This window comes from Sinocyclocheilus grahami, unplaced genomic scaffold (genome assembly GCF_001515645.1).
Source record: "Sinocyclocheilus grahami isolate Dianchi unplaced genomic scaffold, SAMN03320097.WGS_v1.1 scaffold293.1, whole genome shotgun sequence".
Classification (NCBI taxonomy): domain Eukaryota; kingdom Metazoa; phylum Chordata; class Actinopteri; order Cypriniformes; family Cyprinidae; genus Sinocyclocheilus; species Sinocyclocheilus grahami.
Window position 1 is genome coordinate 662,923 of NW_015505472.1, and position 20,902 is coordinate 683,824.

At 36.0% G+C, this 20,902-nt stretch overlaps 1 protein-coding gene and 1 pseudogene across 1 annotated transcript; both read right to left on the reverse strand.

Moving 5' to 3' along the window:
• Positions 1–917: 917 nt before the first annotated feature.
• On the reverse strand, positions 918–14,337 carry LOC107600864 (trifunctional enzyme subunit alpha, mitochondrial-like). The gene is made up of 20 exons (XM_016292833.1): positions 14,228–14,337; positions 13,339–13,380; positions 12,517–12,587; positions 12,306–12,439; positions 12,046–12,184; positions 10,824–10,943; positions 10,618–10,720; positions 10,140–10,262; positions 9,878–9,996; positions 9,731–9,787; positions 9,420–9,529; positions 9,077–9,211; positions 7,450–7,621; positions 7,281–7,367; positions 7,064–7,204; positions 6,893–6,961; positions 6,548–6,743; positions 2,151–2,265; positions 1,692–1,837; positions 918–1,581 (listed from the first exon to the last, which is right to left on the reverse strand). The coding sequence occupies exons 1-20, from the start codon at positions 14,292–14,294 to the stop codon at positions 1,436–1,438; spliced, it is 2,292 nt and encodes a 763-aa protein (XP_016148319.1). The 5' UTR covers positions 14,295–14,337; the 3' UTR covers positions 918–1,435.
• Positions 14,338–18,726: 4,389 nt separating this feature from the next.
• Positions 18,727–20,860, reverse strand: LOC107600865 (zinc transporter 1-like; annotated as a pseudogene).
• Between the last annotated feature and the right edge of the window lie 42 nt (positions 20,861–20,902).

Sequence of the window (20,902 nt, forward strand, 5' to 3'; positions counted from 1 at the left end):
TTTGAAAACTGTCATTATAAAAATAACTATTCCACATGTCTTTACAGGTAAAACCAGACTCATATTTAAAGAACCAATTATGAACTTTCCTCTTTGGCCTTTCCACATTTTAGACAGCTTTACAACATTTTTTGTTAATATATTAACAAATATTTGCTTCAAAAATAATCTTTTAATCTAAAAAATAATTCAACCCCGCTTTTTTTCAACCCCTCACAAAATGATTTTTCCCCCCTCTATGACGGTGTACAATTTAGCAAAAGGACCAAGAGATTTATATGTGAAATATGCATGAACTATTATAGCTCTAAAATTTTCGCAGATCGTTAACAACGGAGTAATATTTATTCTAAAATTATATATATTAATAAGTGGGATAATGTAGTCAGCTGGTAATTATCAAAAAAGAAACACCTCCAAAGTTGAGGTTTTAATTTAATTAGCAAATGTATTTATTTATATGTCTCCTGTAGGAGATCAGGTTTTCTCTTTATAAGAAAAGGCCAATATCAATAACTTTGACCTTTCCACTCCATTTAGTTTATTGATTGCACTTCAGCGGGTCTGTAGAAAAGACAGGGACAGATTTTGCTACAATAATGATCTAAATTAAATGTTCTTATTCTGTTTTCTGCAGTAGTATTCAAGTTACTATAAAGATGCTGTAGTTCATTTAAATTTTAATATACATCCTTTAATATAATTGAATTGAGCTTCCACCTTTGTCATTATAAAATGTTTGTTTCAAACACATTTTTGGGGTTCAGTAGGTAGTTAACGGATTATGACCTTGTTTGGAATGTATCATAACAGTTCTGTATGTCTACATGCTTATACCATCAGAGAGAAGTACACAAACTAAATTGTCCCATCTGTAAAGACCAAATATAATCAATAAAAACACCATAATCACAGAAGACTTGAGCATTTCATTTAATTCATTGACATTAATTTTTTATGTGAGGCCACGTTCTATGTCCAGAGAGACAGATTGAGCATAAGTACCGAATCTCACTGAAATTAAAACAGTTATTTTACAGACAAGTGCTTTTGGACTATACCCTAAAAAAACATGGAGTATTAGGTTTTTATTTTGACACCTGGGCTGTACTGGAATGCGCCTGATGTCTCTGTCTGTACAGTTTGTACACAAACATTAGAAAACAATTTCACCTAAAGAGTTCATTAATATACAAAAACAACTCAAAAACTAAATTGTTTAATTCAGTAAAAGGCTATCGCTTGGCCAAAGTCTACCAAGTCATGCACATGGCATCTTACGGGGAAAAGTGATATTTCATATTGTAATGTATTATGTCTGTTTTAAGGAACAAAAAAAGGCCCTTCACATTCTGTACTCTTGCTTTAAGTGCACAATCGTGATTGCTTGTTTTTCACATAAATCCTCTAAGAAGTAGTAATGGCACAGCTAAAGTCACTTGTGAAATGTCTTGCTTGGATCCTTGGCGTGATCGAGCAGCAGCTGACAAGGTGTAAACTGGTTCCCAAAGACCTCCTCAAACTTTCTCATCTTCTCCACAAGTTTGTCTGCACCAAAGCTGTCCACAAACCTGAAGGGTCCTGCAATTAGATTAACAAAATTATGGGACTGAATGCATATTATCCTTAAACTGTAAAAGGAAATTAGAATGGAAAAAAATCTAAATGTAAATCCAGACTTAGATTCTCACCTCCAAGGCAGGGTGGAAAGCCGAGTCCGAACACGGCCCCAATGTCACCCTCCACTGGATTGGCAAGGATTCCTTCTTGCAAACACAGAACAGCCTCATTCACAAAACGGGACACCAACCTGTACTGAATATCCGAGTCTGAAGAACTGGGTGGAGAGAGAGAAGCAATGATTTTTAATTTTTTTGATGAAAAAATTATGAATGATCCTACTACAAAACAACAACACTGCATTTGTCCTGAAAAAAAAATTGTTTTATGAATTGAACCTAAAGAGTCTGAACAACTTACACTGCAGCGTTTGGCGTCAGCTTGTATGATTCCAAAATCTCCAGAGCTTCTGTGTTTATTTTTTTGATGAAAAAATTATGAATGATCCTACTACAAAACAACAACACTGCATTTGTCCTGAAAAAAAAATTGTTTTATGAATTGAACCTAAAGACAACTGAACAACTTACACGGCAGCGTTTGGCGTCAGCTTGTATGATTCCAAAATCTCCAGAGCTTCTGTGTTCACATCTCTGCGTTTAAGTCCTGGCTGGTAGATGTAGCAGCCCTTGCCTGATTTCCGGCCTAATAGTGAATTGAGAAGAAATAATTCATGACAATTATACTGAACATGTTAAAGGGTTAGTTCACCCAAAAATTCTCGTAGCTTCGTAACTTTACAGTTGAACCACTGATGTCACACGGACTACTTTGTCGATCATCTTGGTACTTTTCTGGACCTTGAACATGGTAGTTACCTTGCTGTCTATGGGAGGGTCAGAGAGCCCTCAGATTTCATCAAAAATATCTTAAATTGTGTTCCGAAGATGAACGAAGGTCTTGCGGGTTTTCAAACAACACGAGGGTGAGTAATTAATGACAGAATTTTCATTTTTGGGTGAACTAACCCTTTAAGCCCACTAAAGAATAGACCTTAAAGGGGTATTTAACTCCTGACAAGATTGGGTGCAGTGCTACATGACTAGAGAAAACAGAGAAAAGGGTTGTGGCAAAAACACGGTAGGAAAACTTCAATGCCCATAATGCACTGGGTTTGAGCGACTATCCCAGAGGTGCCCAAACTCGGTCCTGGAGGGCCGGTGTCCTGCAGAGTTTAGCTCCAACTTGCCTCAACACACCTGCCTGGAAGTTTCTAGTATGACTAGTAAGAGCTTGATTAGCTGGTTCAGGTGTGTCTAATTGGGGTTGGAGCTAAACTCTTCAGGACACCGGCCCTCCAGGACCGAGTTTGGGCACCCCTGGACTATCCATTAGCAGGGATAGAAAAATGCAGAAATGCAATCTGTACTTTTCGCAAAAGCCCTAGAGCTGTCAAAAAAAAAAAAGTTTTGTTGACAAATCAACGAGGATATCTTGGTGCAGGTAACAGAGCAAGATTACACATTGTTCATTTACATATACTTCTGACATTGAACAAAACAAAGCTGGTTGAAAAAGATGCTATAATGAATTTTGTGCAGATGAAGGGACAGACTTACAGTCTTTAGAACAGAATGCTCTGTATAAATATACTAGTTTTGACTATTTTGTCAGCTGAACAATCTGTGTGCTGTTCAGTACAAGCCATTGAACATACTGTACTTCTATCCCTCACAGCCTTGTTTTCATTCCTGTCAAAATTATATATGGCACTACACTGACACGTCCACAACATAAATTTCATCATCAGCATAGTATGGGCAAACTGAACGCGCACAGCCAGATTTTTCTAAATGTGTTTATTCTAAGGTGACATTTCCTAGTTCAGTGGCAAAAATACCATTGACATATTAGTTATTATTATCTGAATTACAAATCTGGGACAATATTATCATTATAATCTTTATTAATTACTATTATAATAATAATTATTATTTAACCCTAAATGTTTTAAATACAATTCACCAAAAATCACAGTATGAAAAATAGTAACCATTGTAAATAGCAACAGATCAAAGCAGTATTATATTATAAGAATTATGACTTTGACAAATTATGACAAAAAGGCATTACAAAAATAAAACAAATAAATATAAGATGTGATAAATTAGACTGTATTTAACAACTACTTTTCTAATATTTTTAAATTTTCTAATTGTATTTAATATTATTTTTACAAACTGTAAATATACGGTTTCCATTTTTTTTGTTATTTTATGGTTGTGCTTTTGAAAATTGATCTTTGGAGATTGAGCTTGTATTCACACACTGTCTACTTTGAAAGGCTATGCATTAATCTGTACACACACGCTAAAGCATTCACGTCAAAACTAGGGCTGTGTATCACCAGCAAAGTCACGATACGTATCACGATACAGAGGCCACGATACGATACGTATCACGATACATGACTGCACTGAATTTCACCTCAGCAGAATTTAGAAAAACAGCTGTTTATTAAACACTGCTTACTATAGTGCCATTTCTAACTATTGGCAGAGCAGGCAGTTGACCTGCATTATGAAGGGCCTCCATAACTGTACCACAGTACAATATAGGTAATGGCATATGTTTCATGTTTACATTGGGCACTCCCCACCAAGTACAATATTCTGATTGTTTGCATCTTGTTTTTAAGACCACAAATAATGATGTACATGTTCTAATAAATTTATATTGTAATGTACTCATTCTAATATTTAAAAAATCATTTACATTGATGGTAGGTTATCATTGCACAAATGAACACACTCTCAACAATTAAAAAAAAAAATTAGAAGAGTTCTAAACTAACGCACTGTCTTCACGCACACACACACCCAAGGCTGATTTATACTCGACGCGTCCGCAAGTTCGCTTTGAGTGCGCGTGACGTCGTTTCGCGTGGCGGTGTGCACAACATTTTTTTGTAACTTTCCGCGCAGCTCTGCTTCCGAAGATGCACGAGTTCAAAGTGACTCTAGCCGAACATGCACGTCTGTGCCAGCATTTGTGTGAAACAAGCAGTTTGGTGTTAAGTGCAGTCACACACACGGATCACGTTGCGGCCAAACTCAGACATTCAGGAACAAACTTTTTAGCGCTGCCCCACAATTTGATAAGTAGCACACTTAGCAGATATTTCCATATAGCGCAAGTGTGAAGCTCTGTTTTGGGGATTACGTCTCTTTATATCAGGCAACCCAGTTGTGTTGCAGTCTATATGTGCTCTATTCATTCTTTTTTAGAAACCTCACACTTTTCTACTCAGTTTTAAACGTTGTAAAATTTTAAACAAATTAAGCGTGGTCCACTGCTGCACACGTGCCACGATATTGATACAGGGCCAGCTGAATCGATACTCATATCGTCAAATCTCTGACGATACATCGTCGTATCGATATTTTGAACACAGCACTAGTCAAAACTAGTGTTAATTTCGTTAACGAAAACTATGACAAAAAATGTTTGTCAATGAGGTTTTTTCCCCTGATGAAAACGAGATGACGAGATGATAATAAGGTCATCTCATAAAACTGAGACTAAATGAACATGCAATATCGTTGACGAAAAAAAGTGAAGACTAAAATGTAGTTAAAAGAACAAAAACTTTACCAACACCTTTTTATTTTTGTTGAAAAATTGGAGCCAAAACATTTCAGACTGCTGTACAAGACACTAGTATGCGAGCGTTCATGTTTGCGGTTGCCAGATATCAAGACATCAAATCCCCCAATCAGAGCTTTTCTGTTAAACGGATACGTACTCTGCCCGGCTTTTTGCTTTATTCAATGTGGCAACCATTCACACGACTCGCTATCTCTGCGGAAGCACCGTGATCTGAAAACACCGACATACAGTACTGTACAAGAAAGCTGGAGTTCAGCAATCTCCATTTGAGGTATTCTGCTTAAATTAAAGCGTCATTCATCCAGTGAGTGTTCTGTCCTGGATCTCGACTGTATTGTTTGCGATAGAGGTTGCGGATTGTAACGTTACTTATGCAACCTCTGTGAGTCTTTTTGCCGTTGTTTTAAAAGAGAAACATTAATGCAATTTGGAATGATTGGAATTACTATTAGCAATTTCTCTGTTATAATATTTGAGGGTAGATTTTTGTTACAGCAGTTTTCATAACGTAGACAGTGCGAGTGTATAAAGTCAAAAAAAAAAATCTTTGGTGTTTATTTAGCTTCTAATTGATATCTGGTTATAAATCTGTACACTAACGTTAGAGGAGGTCAAATAAACCATGCATACGAGTCAATATTCTGTTGATTTGTGCTTATTGGTGAAAGAGCAACTTCTGATGAAATGTAAAAAATTTCCCAAATGACAACAATCATTGCAATTAAAATTGAGCAAAATAATATTTTTTTCATCTTAACCATTATACAGTAAGACGAAAATATGACGAAAAAGTTTCCACTGACTAAAACTAGACTAAAATTCTCAGACATTTAGTCGACTAAAACTTGACTAAAACAGGACAAGTTGACTAAATATGATAAAAACTAGGGCTGCACGATAAATCGCATGCGATATTTAACGTGCATCTTATCAGTAAAGCCGTTCTGTAATCAGCGGTAAATCTCCATCATGTGCGTGCTTTCACATTGAGCAGCATTAACTACACAGAGCCGTTGTTCACTGACGAGCTGTGCAAAACCATGTTCATATTCACGCGATTTTTTGCGCAGCTCGTCAGTGAACAACGGCTCTGTGTAGTTAATGCTGCTCATTGTGAAAGCCCGCACATGATGGAGATTTACCGCTGATTACACAACCGGCTTTCTGACAAGATGCGTGTTATATATCGCATGCGATTCATCGTGCAGCCCTAATAAAAACTAAAAGTTACATTTGACACAGGACTAAGACTAAATTAAAAATAGCTGACAAAATTAATACTAGTCAGTATACTTTGGGCTTAGGCTAAAGAATGTACCTTTAAATCCTTTCTCCACCATGGTCTTCAAAACCTCAATATTTCCCCCTCCAAATCTGGAGCCGAAGGCCTTGCCAAGGTCTTCAGCTACATGAGCTGCGACATCAATGCCCACTTCATCAGCCAGGGTTGCAGCACCCACAGGGAAGCCAAAGCCTGTGGTCAGGGCATCCAGCTTCTTGGGGTCCACACCTTCCTGTATGTAGAAAATACAATGATCTGCATATCAGGCCTGTTACTATTGAGAATGTCATCATAGCCTGTTTTTTATATATATATATATATATAACACTTTTACAAGTGTGAATGGGAATAAATGAATAATTCAGAAGGAAATTCACAAACCTGCAATACACGCACTGCCTCAGCCAACATGGGAGCTAAACATCTGGTGGTGTAGAAACCTGGTCCGTCCTAAAGACAAACATTACAATTTGTTATTCCAAAACATTTGAATGGATTACAGATCTGTAAAATGTACATTCTGGATTGAGGGAAGAATATGTGACGCCTCACCCCGACGACGATAATGACTTTGCCTTGCTTCAAGCCGACAGCCACTGCTGAGGCTGTTGTGTCCTTGGAGGTTTTATCAGTGGTGATGATCTCCAGTAGCTGCATCTTGTCGACTGGAGAAAAGTAGTGCATTCCAATGACCTGAAACAAAACAGTAACACGTTCAAGATCATCTCAAACTCTCCCACATGGTGGTCATAGAGCTCAAGTTTCTAACCTTTTCAGGTCGCTTGCTGACAGCTGCAATGTCTTTGATTGGTAAAGCAGATGTGTTTGTAGCAAATATACAATGTGGAGGGATCACCTACAATGACAAAATATGGTGTCATTAAATGTTTTCTATTTAAGAGAATTTGAAATCTTGATCTTGTTTGATATTAACTTACTGCTTCAACTTCTTTTAGGACTTTGTGTTTGATACTCAGGTCCTCAAAAACAGCTTCAATGATCATGTCGGCTTTATTAAAGCCATTGAAGTCAAGCTGTCCCGTTAGGCTGGACAGAAAACTGTCCCTTTCGAATGATGTTAGGCTCTTCTTCTTTGTCTTGTCATTTAGCCTGAAAATAAAATAAAATGAATAACATTAAATAAAATAAATATCGTATTAAAAATAAAAAGAAAAAAAGAAAATCATATAAATCAAATAAAACACAAAAATAGAATAAAAAAAATAACAAAAAAGTTACAAATTTTCCTCTCCCACCATCAAAGCAGCTTTAGCTTAGCTTAAAGGAATAGTTCACACAAAAATGAAAATTCAACCCATAAGACTTTGATTAATCTTCGAAACACAAATTAAAATATTGAGAGATTTCAGTCCCTCTATTGAAAGTCCAGGTAACCAAAACAGGTCATAAAGTTGTCATAAAACTAATCCATATGAATTAAGCACACTAATCCAAGTCTTGTGAAAAGATAAAATCACTTTATATGATGAACAGATTTAATTTAGGCTTTTATTCACATAAAAACACTTTTATTGTTGTTTTTTTTAAACACACCGATAATATAATTAGTGTTTCGAAGATTAACCAAAATCCTACATGTTTGGAATGAGGGTGAGTAAATGATGACGATTTACATTTCTGTTTGAACTTCTCATTTAAAGGTTTGATCTTGTTCATTTTTAAATTAGTTCAGTATACTTAAAGGGATACACCACCCCAAAATGAAAATGTTGTCATTAATCACTTACCCCCATGTCGTTCCAAACCAGTAAAAGCTTTGTTCGTCTTTGGAGCACAATTTAAGATATTTTGGATGAAAACCGGGAGGCTTGTGACTGTCCCATTGACTGCCAAGGAAATTACACTGCCAAGGTCCAGAAAAGTATGAAAGACATCGTCAGAATAGTCCATCTGCCATCAGTGGTTCAACCGTAACGTTATGAAGCGACGAGAATACTTTTTGTACGCGAAGAAAACAAAAATAACGACTTTATTCAACAATTCGCCTCCTCTGTGTCTCTCTGCATCACCGTAGCGCCATTTTGGAGAATAACCACTGAACGCAAGCAGTGTACGCTATTCTGTGTCAGCCACGCTGCACGGATGCGCTGTTTCTGTTCAAATCAAAGCGTAAATACACGTAGAAAACATATGCTTGTGTCGTGGCTGACACAGAAGAGCATACGCTGCTTGCGTTCAGCTCATATTCTCCAAAATGGTGCTACGGTGATGCAGAGAGACACAGAGGAGACGAATTGTTGAATAAAGTCATTATTTTTGTTTTCTTCGCGTACAAAAAGTATTCTCGTCGCTTCATAACGTTACGGTTGAACCACTGATGGCAGATGGACTATTCTGACGATGTCTTTCATACTTTTCTGGACCTTGGCAGTGTAATTTACTTGACAGTCAATGGGACAGTCACAAGCCTCTCGGTTTTCATCCAAAATATCTTAAATTGTGTTCCAAAGACGAACAAAGCTTTTACGGGTTTGGAACGACATGGTGGTAAGTGATTAATGACAACATTTTCATTTTGGGGTGGAGTATCCCTTTAATACTCACCCTTTATAGACTTGCTGCTCTCCACGACTGAGTCCTTCCAGTGTAGTGTCCTTAAGAATGGTGTGAACGCCTTTATCTACAGACACTTGAGCAATGCCAGCACCCATCAGCCCTGCTCCCAAGATAGCAAGTGTTCTACAAACAGAAAATCAAGAAAAATTCATAACTATTTTACAAGCAATAATCGTAAATCATTAAGTAGCTGCATTATAAATTAATTCATGCAGTAACTGTCAATTTACCTTATAAATTTACATATGAAAATATGAGTTAAATATTATCATATGTAAATACTATAAAAATACTATATCTTGTCCAGATAATACGAGTAAGAAATACATACTTTACTTCCTTTTCAGGGGTTCCGAATCGATTCTTCTTGCACGTGACCTGACCGTGATAAAGGCCAATAAGTGCTTTAGACTCAGGGGTCATGGCTAACTTGCCAAAATGCTGAAATGGAGATTAAGAGGGCATATTAAATTTTAATACTACACACATAACATTGTCTTTCATTTAAACCAAAGCCTGCATTAACCAAATATTATCATTAAATGAAAATGGACAGATTTGCTTTCAGTTGAGAAGTTCATTGTTCATTAAATCGAGTGTCGCAACTTTACTGATAATAAAGTTTAAACACTTTTACAGCACCTGTGACTCAACCAGGTAACCTGCAGTCGGACCCTGTTCTAGACCAGCCTTCACACACTGAAAGAGAAAACAAGCAGAACATAAACTATTTCTACCATGGTTTATGACAACACATCACCATTGAGCACAGAATAACAAATATCATACTTCAATTATCTTCAGTGGTGCAGGGTACAGTCCATTGGTCTGTTTCATGACTTTGTTCTGAACTGTATTGTAGATCTGCTGTCTCACAAACGGGTAACTCATGACATAGTCTTGAATTTCTGCAAGACAATAATTGGATATATGAATTTCAGTGATAAAGCAAAATGATGGTGTATAAAGGCAACAGTCTTAATCATGCCGAATTAACTTGTAGTTTCAAAATGATTTTAGACACATAATTGACTAGTAATTCGACAATTACTCTGCATCATGCCCTTTTCTTTGGTAAGTGGGATTTGCTTTTTAGCAAGTCCTCTTGCAGCCTCCACAGCTACTTCCTCCAAGTATTCAATGGTCCTCTCCTCTGGACTCTTTAATCCAGGCCCTGATTTAAAAAAAAAGTTTTATTCAGCAAGGATGTAATATATATTGATCAAAAGTGACAGGAAAGACTTTTATACACAAAAATCTACTTCAAATAAATGCTGTTCTTTTGAGCTTTCTATTCATCAAACAATCCTGAAAAAAAAAGAATCGTGGTTCGAACTTCTCACAAACATATTTTCACAAAAACATTGAACATAATAAGAAATATTTCTTGAGCACCAAATCAGCATATTAGAATGATTTCTGAAGGATCATGTGACACTGAAGACTGAAAATTCAGCTTTTAAACTTTATTTAAAAAATGTTACTGTTTTACATATATACACAATGGCAATATGCAGAAAGTGTTTTACCAAGAGTATCCACCAGCTGGTGAACCAGTCCCATTTTCTTGGCTTTATCTGGACGGATGCTCCTTCCTGTTAGTATAATATCAAAGGCACTGGGAAGGCCAAGCTACATAAAATAAAGGTGTAAAAACAACCAGACTTGAGTTGTGAACAATCAGTCAAGAGAATCATTTCTAAACGTACTGGTGGCAATGTGGCATATTACAGACCATTTTGGGCAGCCTCTGTGTTCCTCCAGCTCCAGGCAGAAGGCCGAGCATGACCTCAGGGCAGCCCAGAACCGTCTTCTTACTCTTGGTGGCTATTCTGTACTGACAGGAAATGGCAAACTACAAAAACATAAAACACAATATCAAAACTATATTTTCTGTGGAACTATATATATTTTAAATCTAATTTTTGGTCTTAAAGGGGTCATATGATGCGATTTCAAGTTTTCCTTTCTCTTTGGAGTGTTACAAGCTGATTGTGCATAGATAAGATCCCTGAAGTTGCAAAGACTAAAGTCTCAAATCCAAAGAGATATTCTTTATCAAAGTTAAGACTCTGCCACGCCCCCCTAAAACGGCTCATTCTAACACACCCCCACATATCTACCTCACTATGTGGAAATATTTGCATAATGCCGCCCAAATGTTCACGCAAAGAAAGAAGGCGTGGTTTCAGTAACCGCAGTTAGTGTTGAAGCAGCCATGTCAGGGAGATGCTGTGTGTTTCTAGGCGAAAGCAAAAGCACTTTATTTGGCCTTCCGAAAGTAGATGCATTTAGGAATCTTTAAGATTACTTACAACAGAACAGCAATGCATTTTATGGATGACCGTTTCGTGAACCTAGGAGAGGAGGTGTCACATCACAGTGGAGTCAGCTGTCTTAACCGTGGCTTGTGTACTGCAAACACATACCAGCTTCATCACTGTGTCTGTCACGCTCTGTTCCCCTTTCGGGCTCTGTCTTTACATTTATTTGGAAAGATGAAGCTCGCGATTATGGTAAGGGTCGTTACATTTCCGACGAGTGCTTGCGGTGTTCGGCCAATCACAATGCACTGGGTCAGCTGGCCAATCAGAGCAGACTGCGCTTGTCGGAAGGAGGAACTTTGTAGAAAACTAAGCGTTTGAGAGAGGCGGGGCATAGAGGACCTACAGTAATGTGCAGTATTTGAAAAATAATGTGTTTTTTGAACATTAAAGCATGTCAACATATTGTGTTACACCAAATACACAAAATGATTTTAAAAAAGCATCATATGATCTTTCAATTTTGGTTACTTGCTTCTCAGTCATCTCATTTATTGTTTGTATAACTCATAATCATCAACAAATAATAAAACATATCAAGAAAAATTCTAAACATTAGGTCAGAAATTTGACTAATCCTATGCTCACCCTGTGGGAGAAGAAAATTACTACAAATAAATACGAATCCAGTACCTCTAAGCCTCCACCAAGGCATGATCCATTAATGGCAGCGACAATAGGCTTAGGAGACTTCTCAATCTTCTCAAACATCCTCTGGCCCTCTTGAGAAAGGCCAGTGACCTCCTCTGCGGTCGTACAGGCCTGAATCATGCTAAATACATGGTACAGTAAAAAAAATAAATTAATAAATTATAAACAAACAGGCAAGATATCAGCAAGCAAAATTTGATAATGATCACCACAATCAACATATTATGAATCCTGATACTTACTTAAGGTCTGCCCCTGCAATGAAGCTGCCGGGTTTGGATGAGATGAGAACAACGCTCTGAACAGCATTGTTTCCCCAAATCTCATCCATAACTTCTGTCATTTCCCTTTGCATTTGAGTAGACAGTGTGTTGACCTAGACACCACAAAAACACATTACGACACATAATATCATTTGAATGCATAAATGCATGGTTTTGAGGAGACAATTACCCGTGCATTGGGGTCATTCATACGGATCACAGCTACATCTCCCTTGATCTCATAGTTCACGTGTGTACGAGCTGAGGAAATATTGAAAAGACAGTGAAAATGAAAAAACAATTACATTAAATAACTGAGATTATGAAAAACAAAAAATAAATGTTATACCTTATCTACATATTTGTGTTAGTGTGTGTGTAAATATAAATATATATATACACATATTCATAATTTCTGTTGATAAATATTATAGCATATATACATATTTTTTTTGTTGTGCATATTCATGTGTGTATATATATATATATATATATATGGAAAGACGAAAAGGCATCAAAACTATAAGAGTTTAATACAGCTTTAAATTTTGTATTTTTTTTCATACATAAAATACTCACAGTGCAGCCCTAAAATACTAATTAACTGTCAATATAAATCTTTATCAATCTTTGCCACTACCCTTCAAACCACTAGGTACGTATTTGTCAGCAAGAAGTTTATATATAATATAATTATAGAATATAATTCTGTACGTTCGCTTATTTTAATAAATACAGGTCAGAATAAGTATGTTGTGTGTTGACGATAAAACATTATTTTAACCATATTCTGAATTTTTATTTTCACAAACGTTATTTGAAACATTAAAGCAGACACATTATTTGCAATTCATATTTTATATTCTTTCCGTGTGTATAAAATCACTTTTATAAATGTAATTTGATGCGGCCCCCAAAATCGGACAGCTCATCTTTTATCCATATATATATTATATATACATACACACACACATATTCATTTTATTTTATATATAACACATAATGATTTTACCCATCATACAAGCAGCAACTCTAAATGTCCGTCTGGTGACACCTTTATTGGATGAGAAAGAAAAAAAGTTAATAGTGATGAATATGTGAAGGTAAAATCATGGATCATGGAAGGGTCTCAGAAGACATAATACCTAATATAAAAGACCTCTAACCAGTGAGGGTCATGCCAGGATAAGTTGAAAGCCAGTGATGATAAACTACACAGAAGAATGTAGACCGGCCTGTAGAGGACATTACTCCAGCAGCACAGTCACAGATGAACTTTAACCTAGTTTCCCCTTAACCTAAACTACAACCACAATGATCGTGTCATACACCTCCCAGTGATGCTGGAAACATTATGAACTGAACACAAAGAGTCTCTCTGTAAACAAATCTGCCTTAATAGTCATAATTTAACAATAATTCTTATATTTATTAGAAACCAAGTAGCAAATATCATCCAACCAACCCCGATTAAACTAGTTCTCAATGGCAGAGGGAACAATTCTGCAGTTAGCGAATATTAAACACGTTTATACATATTTATATTTATTCATTTTGTCGTGCATTAACAGATAATGGGCAGTATTAGCAATCTGAATGGGAACAGCATGCCAGTGCGCTAACTCTAACTTACTGTCAATAAAACAGCGTTTATAAACGCTATCGTTTCGTTGCATACACCGTAACGTTATCACAATGTACGTTAAACACGAACATGAAACTTACACAGTCACAAACATTCATTACTAGACCTTGAGTTAACTAGCAGGTGAGCTAAGCTACTACAGTGGAGTTTGACTGAGGTGACTCTCCAAAGTGTTTAATTACGCAAGTGTCAAAGCGAAATACAATAAGGATGTGGAGGAATTTAATTAAGGAAAGGTTGTGGATGTGTGAAGTACCTGGAAACAGGGTATATCTTCTGCTTGTGAGTCTGGAGAGGGAACCGAGGGCTCGCACGCCGGCCATGTTTGGAGGTCAATGTGTGTAATGACAGACAGCAGGCGGAAGACTGGAGGAGGAAGAGGAGGAGGAGGAGGAGGAAGCATGGCTTTCACTATACTGCCAGAGACCAATCCACCAAATGTGAACATATATCACTGATATGTCATATAAGTTAATTGATATATAAAATACATGTTTTGAAAATCCCGAAACCTTAAAAAAACTATAATAATTGTAGGTTTAAATGGAAAATATAATTCTGTATTTGCAGTGCTCTCTGTGTGTTGTGTTGTTTTTCACTTAAACCTAGAAATAAACAGAAGATTTAAAAAAAATTAAAAGAATAGTTTTTATAATAATTAGGCTACTTAAATTATATATTTCTATAAGAACAAGAGGTTAGGCAAATAGAGTGATATCATTTATATAAACGAGCCTATATCTATAGCTATAATTGATTTAGCTCTTTAAAGCAAAAGGGAGACATACTTTCACATTTTGAACGTTTTACTCAATTGTTATGCTGAAAATATAACTTTGCATCAAATTGGAAAAATCTGAGGGAACAGAGGCCTTTTGGTGCCCAGTTTATACATCGACATGACTATTGTGCATGTGGTTTATGATCATTTAATGCATATGTACGTTTTTTTAGTATCATTAAGATATTCGTTTTTATTAGATTTGTTGTCATATTTTCATTTTCTGTTATATATTTTTATGTTTTCATGTATCATTTTAGTTACAGTTTTAGTAATTTTCTTGTGTGTTTTGTCATTTTTATAAGTTACTGTTATGTCTTTTTGTCTAATTTTTATTCTTTTTTATTTCTGTTTTAGTTTTACTTATTTAAGTATATACAGTTAAACTGAATGAAAATAAAAAGTCTTGACTTGGCCACTAGCTGAAATACATTTTTTTAAAGTTTAATTTTTGTTGTACTTGTTGTGTATTTTATTTTAGTTACCGTTTATTTATTTATAAGTAAATGTTTTTTATGGATTTAGTTAGCTTTAGTCAACTATAATAATCCTGATACAAATCAGCTGCAGTTGCTTGAAAGCCTGCAATGTAATGTTTATCCACAAGATGGCAAACACGCAATAAAATGATCTCTGTAAGACACAGATGGCAGTGATCCTCAAATCTTAAATGTTTAGCTCCAACCCTATAATCAAACAAACCTACCTGTGATTTTCTAATGATCCTGGAGACATTGATTAGCATGCTCAGGTGTGTTTGATTAGGGTTAGAGCTAAACTCTGCAGGAAAGTGGCTCTCGTGGGCCAGATTTGAGGATCACTGGTGTGTGGTAGGCCATTAATAATTGCACTGACTTTGTTATTTACTCCATCTATTGTTTGTATAGTCTGTATTTATTTCTTTGTCTTTATTGTCACTTTGCTATATTTCTTATGTTGCAACTAATGTTTCTTAAAAGGATTGTTCACCCCAAATGAAAACTCATAATTTTCTTCCCCTCTAAGCCATTTTATATGTGCAGCCTATGACTTTCTTTGACACAAACAAAGATTTTTAGTAAATATTTTGGCTCTGTAGGTCCATACAATGCAAGAAGTGACCAAAATTTGTAGTTTCATGTAAAAGCACCATAAAAGTAATCCATATGATTCCCGTGATTTAAAATAAATGCCTTCTGAAGCAATATAATCAGTTTTAGGTGCGATCAAACCCATTTTATTTATTTATTTTTGCATAAGATCTCTTTGATGATCATGATTGCAAGCTTGGGATCAGAACATTGCAGTTACGTTGCCAATAACTCAAAATTACCAAAAATATTACTAATTTAATATAGGAATAGAACGTACTTGGGAACATTAGGATATTGTTGCGAGTTGTTAACTTGATTGTAATTTGTATTTTTGCAACATAGCAATTTCATTGCCAGCTAAGCCCCGCTCACACCAAGGATAATCACTATAAAGATAACTATAACGATAACTACAGTGCACAGCATCTGATTAAATATAAAAGATGTATTTGCTTAATGATCACTAATATAATTCATAGAAAGATGGCAAAATTGAAATTTATTAAATACATTCTTAATAAAAACTGAGAAATACATGCCATTAATATCTGTAAAGTAAGAAACTTAGCCAATTTTTGTTTAAATGAAGGATTGCAGAATTGAGTACAGCCTAGATTTAATTCAACCAAGTGTAATATTCTAGAACTTTAATATGTCCTCCATAACTCTAAGTACACTGCTCTGACACTTCTTGGCACTGAGTGTACAAGTTCATGACAAATTTTCACATCTGTGCTGTTTAACTCCTGGAGGACGACCTCCTTAAATGCCCTGGTCTTTAATGGAGAGTGTTGCTCATCTCTACAGAATCTCTCACAGCAGCTCAAGAGTGTTAAGGTTGAGTGAAATACATGTCCACTGAAGGATCTCCACCTCAGGAGAATGAATATCTTCATTGTAATGTTAAAAAAATGCCCAACAATGCAGGGAATGAGAAGAGGGTAGCATCTTCAGTTTCAGGTTTATGTCTATATTTTGTAAATATGGGTCTTGGAAAAAGCTAAATGAGTTTGTGCTTTGGCTACAGTCGGTAGTTCTGGTGTGGATAAACAACCATGCATGCCACTTCTGCATGCTGCATCTTACTCTGTGAGATAAAGTGTCACTCTTTTCACAGCTTTTGCCGGCTCTGAGACACTTTCACAGTGTTTCTCCTGCTCTTTTTCTAGCAAAAACTCACTCATCACTAAATGAAAGCTTAAAGTGAAGACATGATTATTTCAGGGGCCTTTTCACAAGTCCATTGTTTTTGAATCCCTGTTTTACTTTGGCTATATTTTCACACTTAAAACAATAATTTGGTATTCCTCTTGTACCATTGTCCTCTTTTATGCTAAGAAATAAATCTCCTGACAGTTCTTGCTCAAGTGGTTTCATTGTTGTCAGCATTAAGTCGGAGTATGATTCAGTGGGCCATATAACACTTAATTATCAAGAAATTACTTGCCTTTAACAGTTTTGGTTCAACATACTTACCTGTTGATCAATACTTACCTTAACCGTACACCAGACTTTTAACTTTTAACTTTTAGGAGGGTGTACTCATTTTTGCAACACAACATTTTATCACTTTGATAAGAAAATGGTATTTTGTTGAATAATTTTAACATTCTTCTTTGGTAACTGATCACGCAGACTTAATGGAATATTATCTCTCTAAAAAACCATAACATGCCTTCTAAGCAAAGAGTAATTGCTGAATTTAAGTTTCAGAGGGGGTGTACTCATTTATGCAGTGCACTGTATATTAACGTTCACACTAACACAACAACATTCTGTTTATTATAAGCACTCACTGCAGTTGTGTAACCCTCCTCAAGCTAAGCAGGATGGATTCTGACTGACGCCACTGACTGCTGCATCTCATGTTTAAATCAGGGACAGTAACATGCATGACTCATAAACCAAATAATAGAATATTAGGTTCCTTTTGCAGCATGACAAAAATGTGTCCTATAATAATCATGTGTATTTTAATAATAATCTCCAGTATTTTAAAGGAATACTTTGCCCAAAAATGAAAATTTGCTGAAAAATGACCCACCCTCAAGCCATCCGAGATGTATTTGAGTTTGTTTTATTATCAGAACCTTGGAGAATGTAGCATTGCATTACAGTGAATGGGTGCCGTCAGAATGAGAGTCCAAACAGCTAATGAAAACATCACAATAATCCACAGGTAATCCACATGACTCAAATCCATCAATTAACATCCTGTGACATGAAAAGCTGTATGTTTGTAAAAAAAGAAATCCATCAAGGCATTTTAAGTTAAAAACCTTTGACCAAAATACCAGTTTATAATCCATAACACTTCCTCCCGTGAAAACATCCATCTCCTGTTGTCCCCTCACATCAAAATCTCCTGACATACTTGTTTAGACTGTTTAGAATGGTTCGCTCCGATTTAGACAAGATGACTTTTTTCACTGGAGAAAAAGCAATGCTATGGGTAATTTAGCAGGTGTTTTAACTCTCATTGTGACGGCACCCATTCACTGCAGAGAATCCATTAGTGAGCAAGTGATGTAATGCTAAAATTCTCCAAGTCAGTTCCAATGAATGAACTCATCTACATCTTGGATGGCCTGAGGGTGAACTATTCCTTTCAAATGAGAATCAAACGATAACACAGTATGTAAAGCAGAAAAAAGAGAAATGCTGGTTTGAAAATATAATTATTGTATACATTTATAATAATCCATGTTTTATTTATTTTTTTAAAGTTTACAATGCCAAAATGTTTCTCACTGTTGAACATGTATGCCTGCAATGGTTGGCAAAAGTGTATTATAGTTTTGTTTTTGAAAAACACAGTAATACAACATATTCTTGGATTATAATTAAAAATATTTATGAAAAATAAACCTCTTCTATTAATATGCATTGGTATGTCTTAATTTGTAAATATGTAAAGTGACCTTTAATATCTATCTAGCAATCAAAAAGAACCAACATACATAATGTGGATAAAGTTGCATTGAGTTTTTATATATCAGGTTTAAAGAACACAGCATGAAATCTAATGCTGTTGGGTTTAACAAACCTATCTCTCTGAGACATACACCTGCAATAAGCAGATTTGAAATAGTCCAGACAGTTCCCCAAATATGACACATTTCCTGCAACAATCAGCTATGAGCAAGTGGATGTGTGCAACTCATGCAATATAATGTCCTTCTTGATCTAAACCGTTGATTCCATCTCCGTATGTACAGTATCCTCCAATTCTTTCCGATCAGCCCATCCTACAGTGTGCCTGCAGGGCTTTTCTTTACTCTTGGTCAACTCCGACTCTGGCTTAGCCTTTTTAGTCGGATTACAACATAGCTTGGGTTTGCATTGACTTCGACAGGAAAGCTCACACTGGGAGTCACCAGATCCTTCAGAAATGGGAGAAAATTCTGGCTGAACAGTAGTAGCATAGATGCCTTCATCATGGAAGACGTCTTTTAATGCGTTTGGCTAAGTCCATGTAAGAAGCTGGATCCGTGCATTTGATGTGAGCATTTGCAATAATGCGAGACCCAGCCAGCTGCCAGATATGCAGGTCATGAACGGCCATAGCTCCATCCAAGCATCCTTAGCTTCTCATTCAGCTTGTGCATATCGATCTGTTTGGGTACTGTTTGTAGGAGAATCAGAGCTGACTCCTTTAGGAGAGGGAAAGTTGTGTAGAGCAAAATACACACCAATATTAGACATAAGGTTGGGTCCAGGTAAAGCACCCAGCATGGTCCGGCCACAGAGACAGTTCTGGGCATCCTGTTGGGTGTTTTGGATATGCTCAGGACTGTGGTATTAACATGTTGGTGTTCAGTCAAGTGGCTGCTACGGCAGGGGTTGAAGCAGACTGTGTCGCTGTGGCATGGCGTCCACACAAAAGTGAAGATCAAGGCGTTGGACTACCACAATGACGGACCCTAACGCGTCACCGAGCACGTGCAGGAACACCCCACGCATGTTCATCAGGGAGGTCGAGCCAGAACTGTGATCCAAGTCCTCCAATGAGCCTTTAGCAGTGATTTTGATGTTTAGGCTGTCTGAACAAGTCCACAAAATGAGCAAAAAAACTAAGATAAAGAAAACATTGTTTTCAATTATACATGTTTTTCATTATGTTATGTGCATAAAATGAAGCCAAGCTATAGGGTTTTCACACTTTTTGTTACTAATGTTACTAATACTAATATTTTTGGACTAAACGAGGCAATAAGTAGAAAAATAACTAGAAGATATTTACCATAGAAAATTGCATTGACTTTTAAGACACCGTTCCACACTTGAATTTGAATTTCCGTGGTTTTCACATTCCTTTTCTGGTTGTGTGAGGACTGGATACCAATTTCTAGCTGATGAAATACTAACTACAAAATAACTTTTAAAAAAAATGGTGTTGACTATAAACATTTCCATGACCTTTTTAAGATTTTATTAATTTTGATGACTGTTCCAGGCCTGGAAATCACACTTTCACTGATATTCCATGACTTTTTAGACGGGGTTCCAACACTTTCTGAAATTCCATGTTTTCCCCATTACTTCTCCAGTCGTGTGAAAACTGGATACCAATTTCTAGCTACAAAATAGCTAAAAAAAATGTTGACTATAGACATTTCCTTTACCTTTTAAGGATTTTATTTATTTATAATTTTGTATTCTTTTTTTTAAAGATTTTTGACATTCCCTGATATTTCAAGGTTTTCCAGAACTGTGGGAACAGGACTTTTTTAAATGTAATTTTAAGAATTTCCATGTTTAGTTTTTTTCTAAGTGTAAAAATAACAATTTTACAATATTTCCAGTTGTTCCAAGACTGCGAGAATCCTGAATTTACATTATGTATGCATTAGATTATAAATTATATATATATAAGCAAAAATATTAAAATATAACATTTTGAATTTAATTTCCATACCTGATTTCAGCTCAGAAGTTTGGTATCCTTGAGAACTGTTGCTGTTTATCATGAGATTGTATGCTTCTTCATGTGCCTTTGGTTTTTCAAACTCTCTACGGTTTGTGTGGTGAAGATGAGTGTCCGTGCTATGAAGGTATTTTTGGTGCAAAACAACTG

Coding starts and splice junctions, on each gene's coding strand:
- LOC107600864 (XM_016292833.1), bottom strand. CDS start 14,294: ATGGCCGGCGTGCGAGCCCTCGGTTCCCTCTCCAGACTCACAAGCAGA. Junction 12,185..12,305: donor ATTGCAGGGGCAGACCTTAA/GTAAGTATCAGG, acceptor CCATGTATTTAG/CATGATTCAGGCCTGTACGA. Junction 1,838..2,150: donor CTGACGCCAAACGCTGCCGT/GTAAGTTGTTCA, acceptor CTCTCCACCCAG/TTCTTCAGACTCGGATATTC.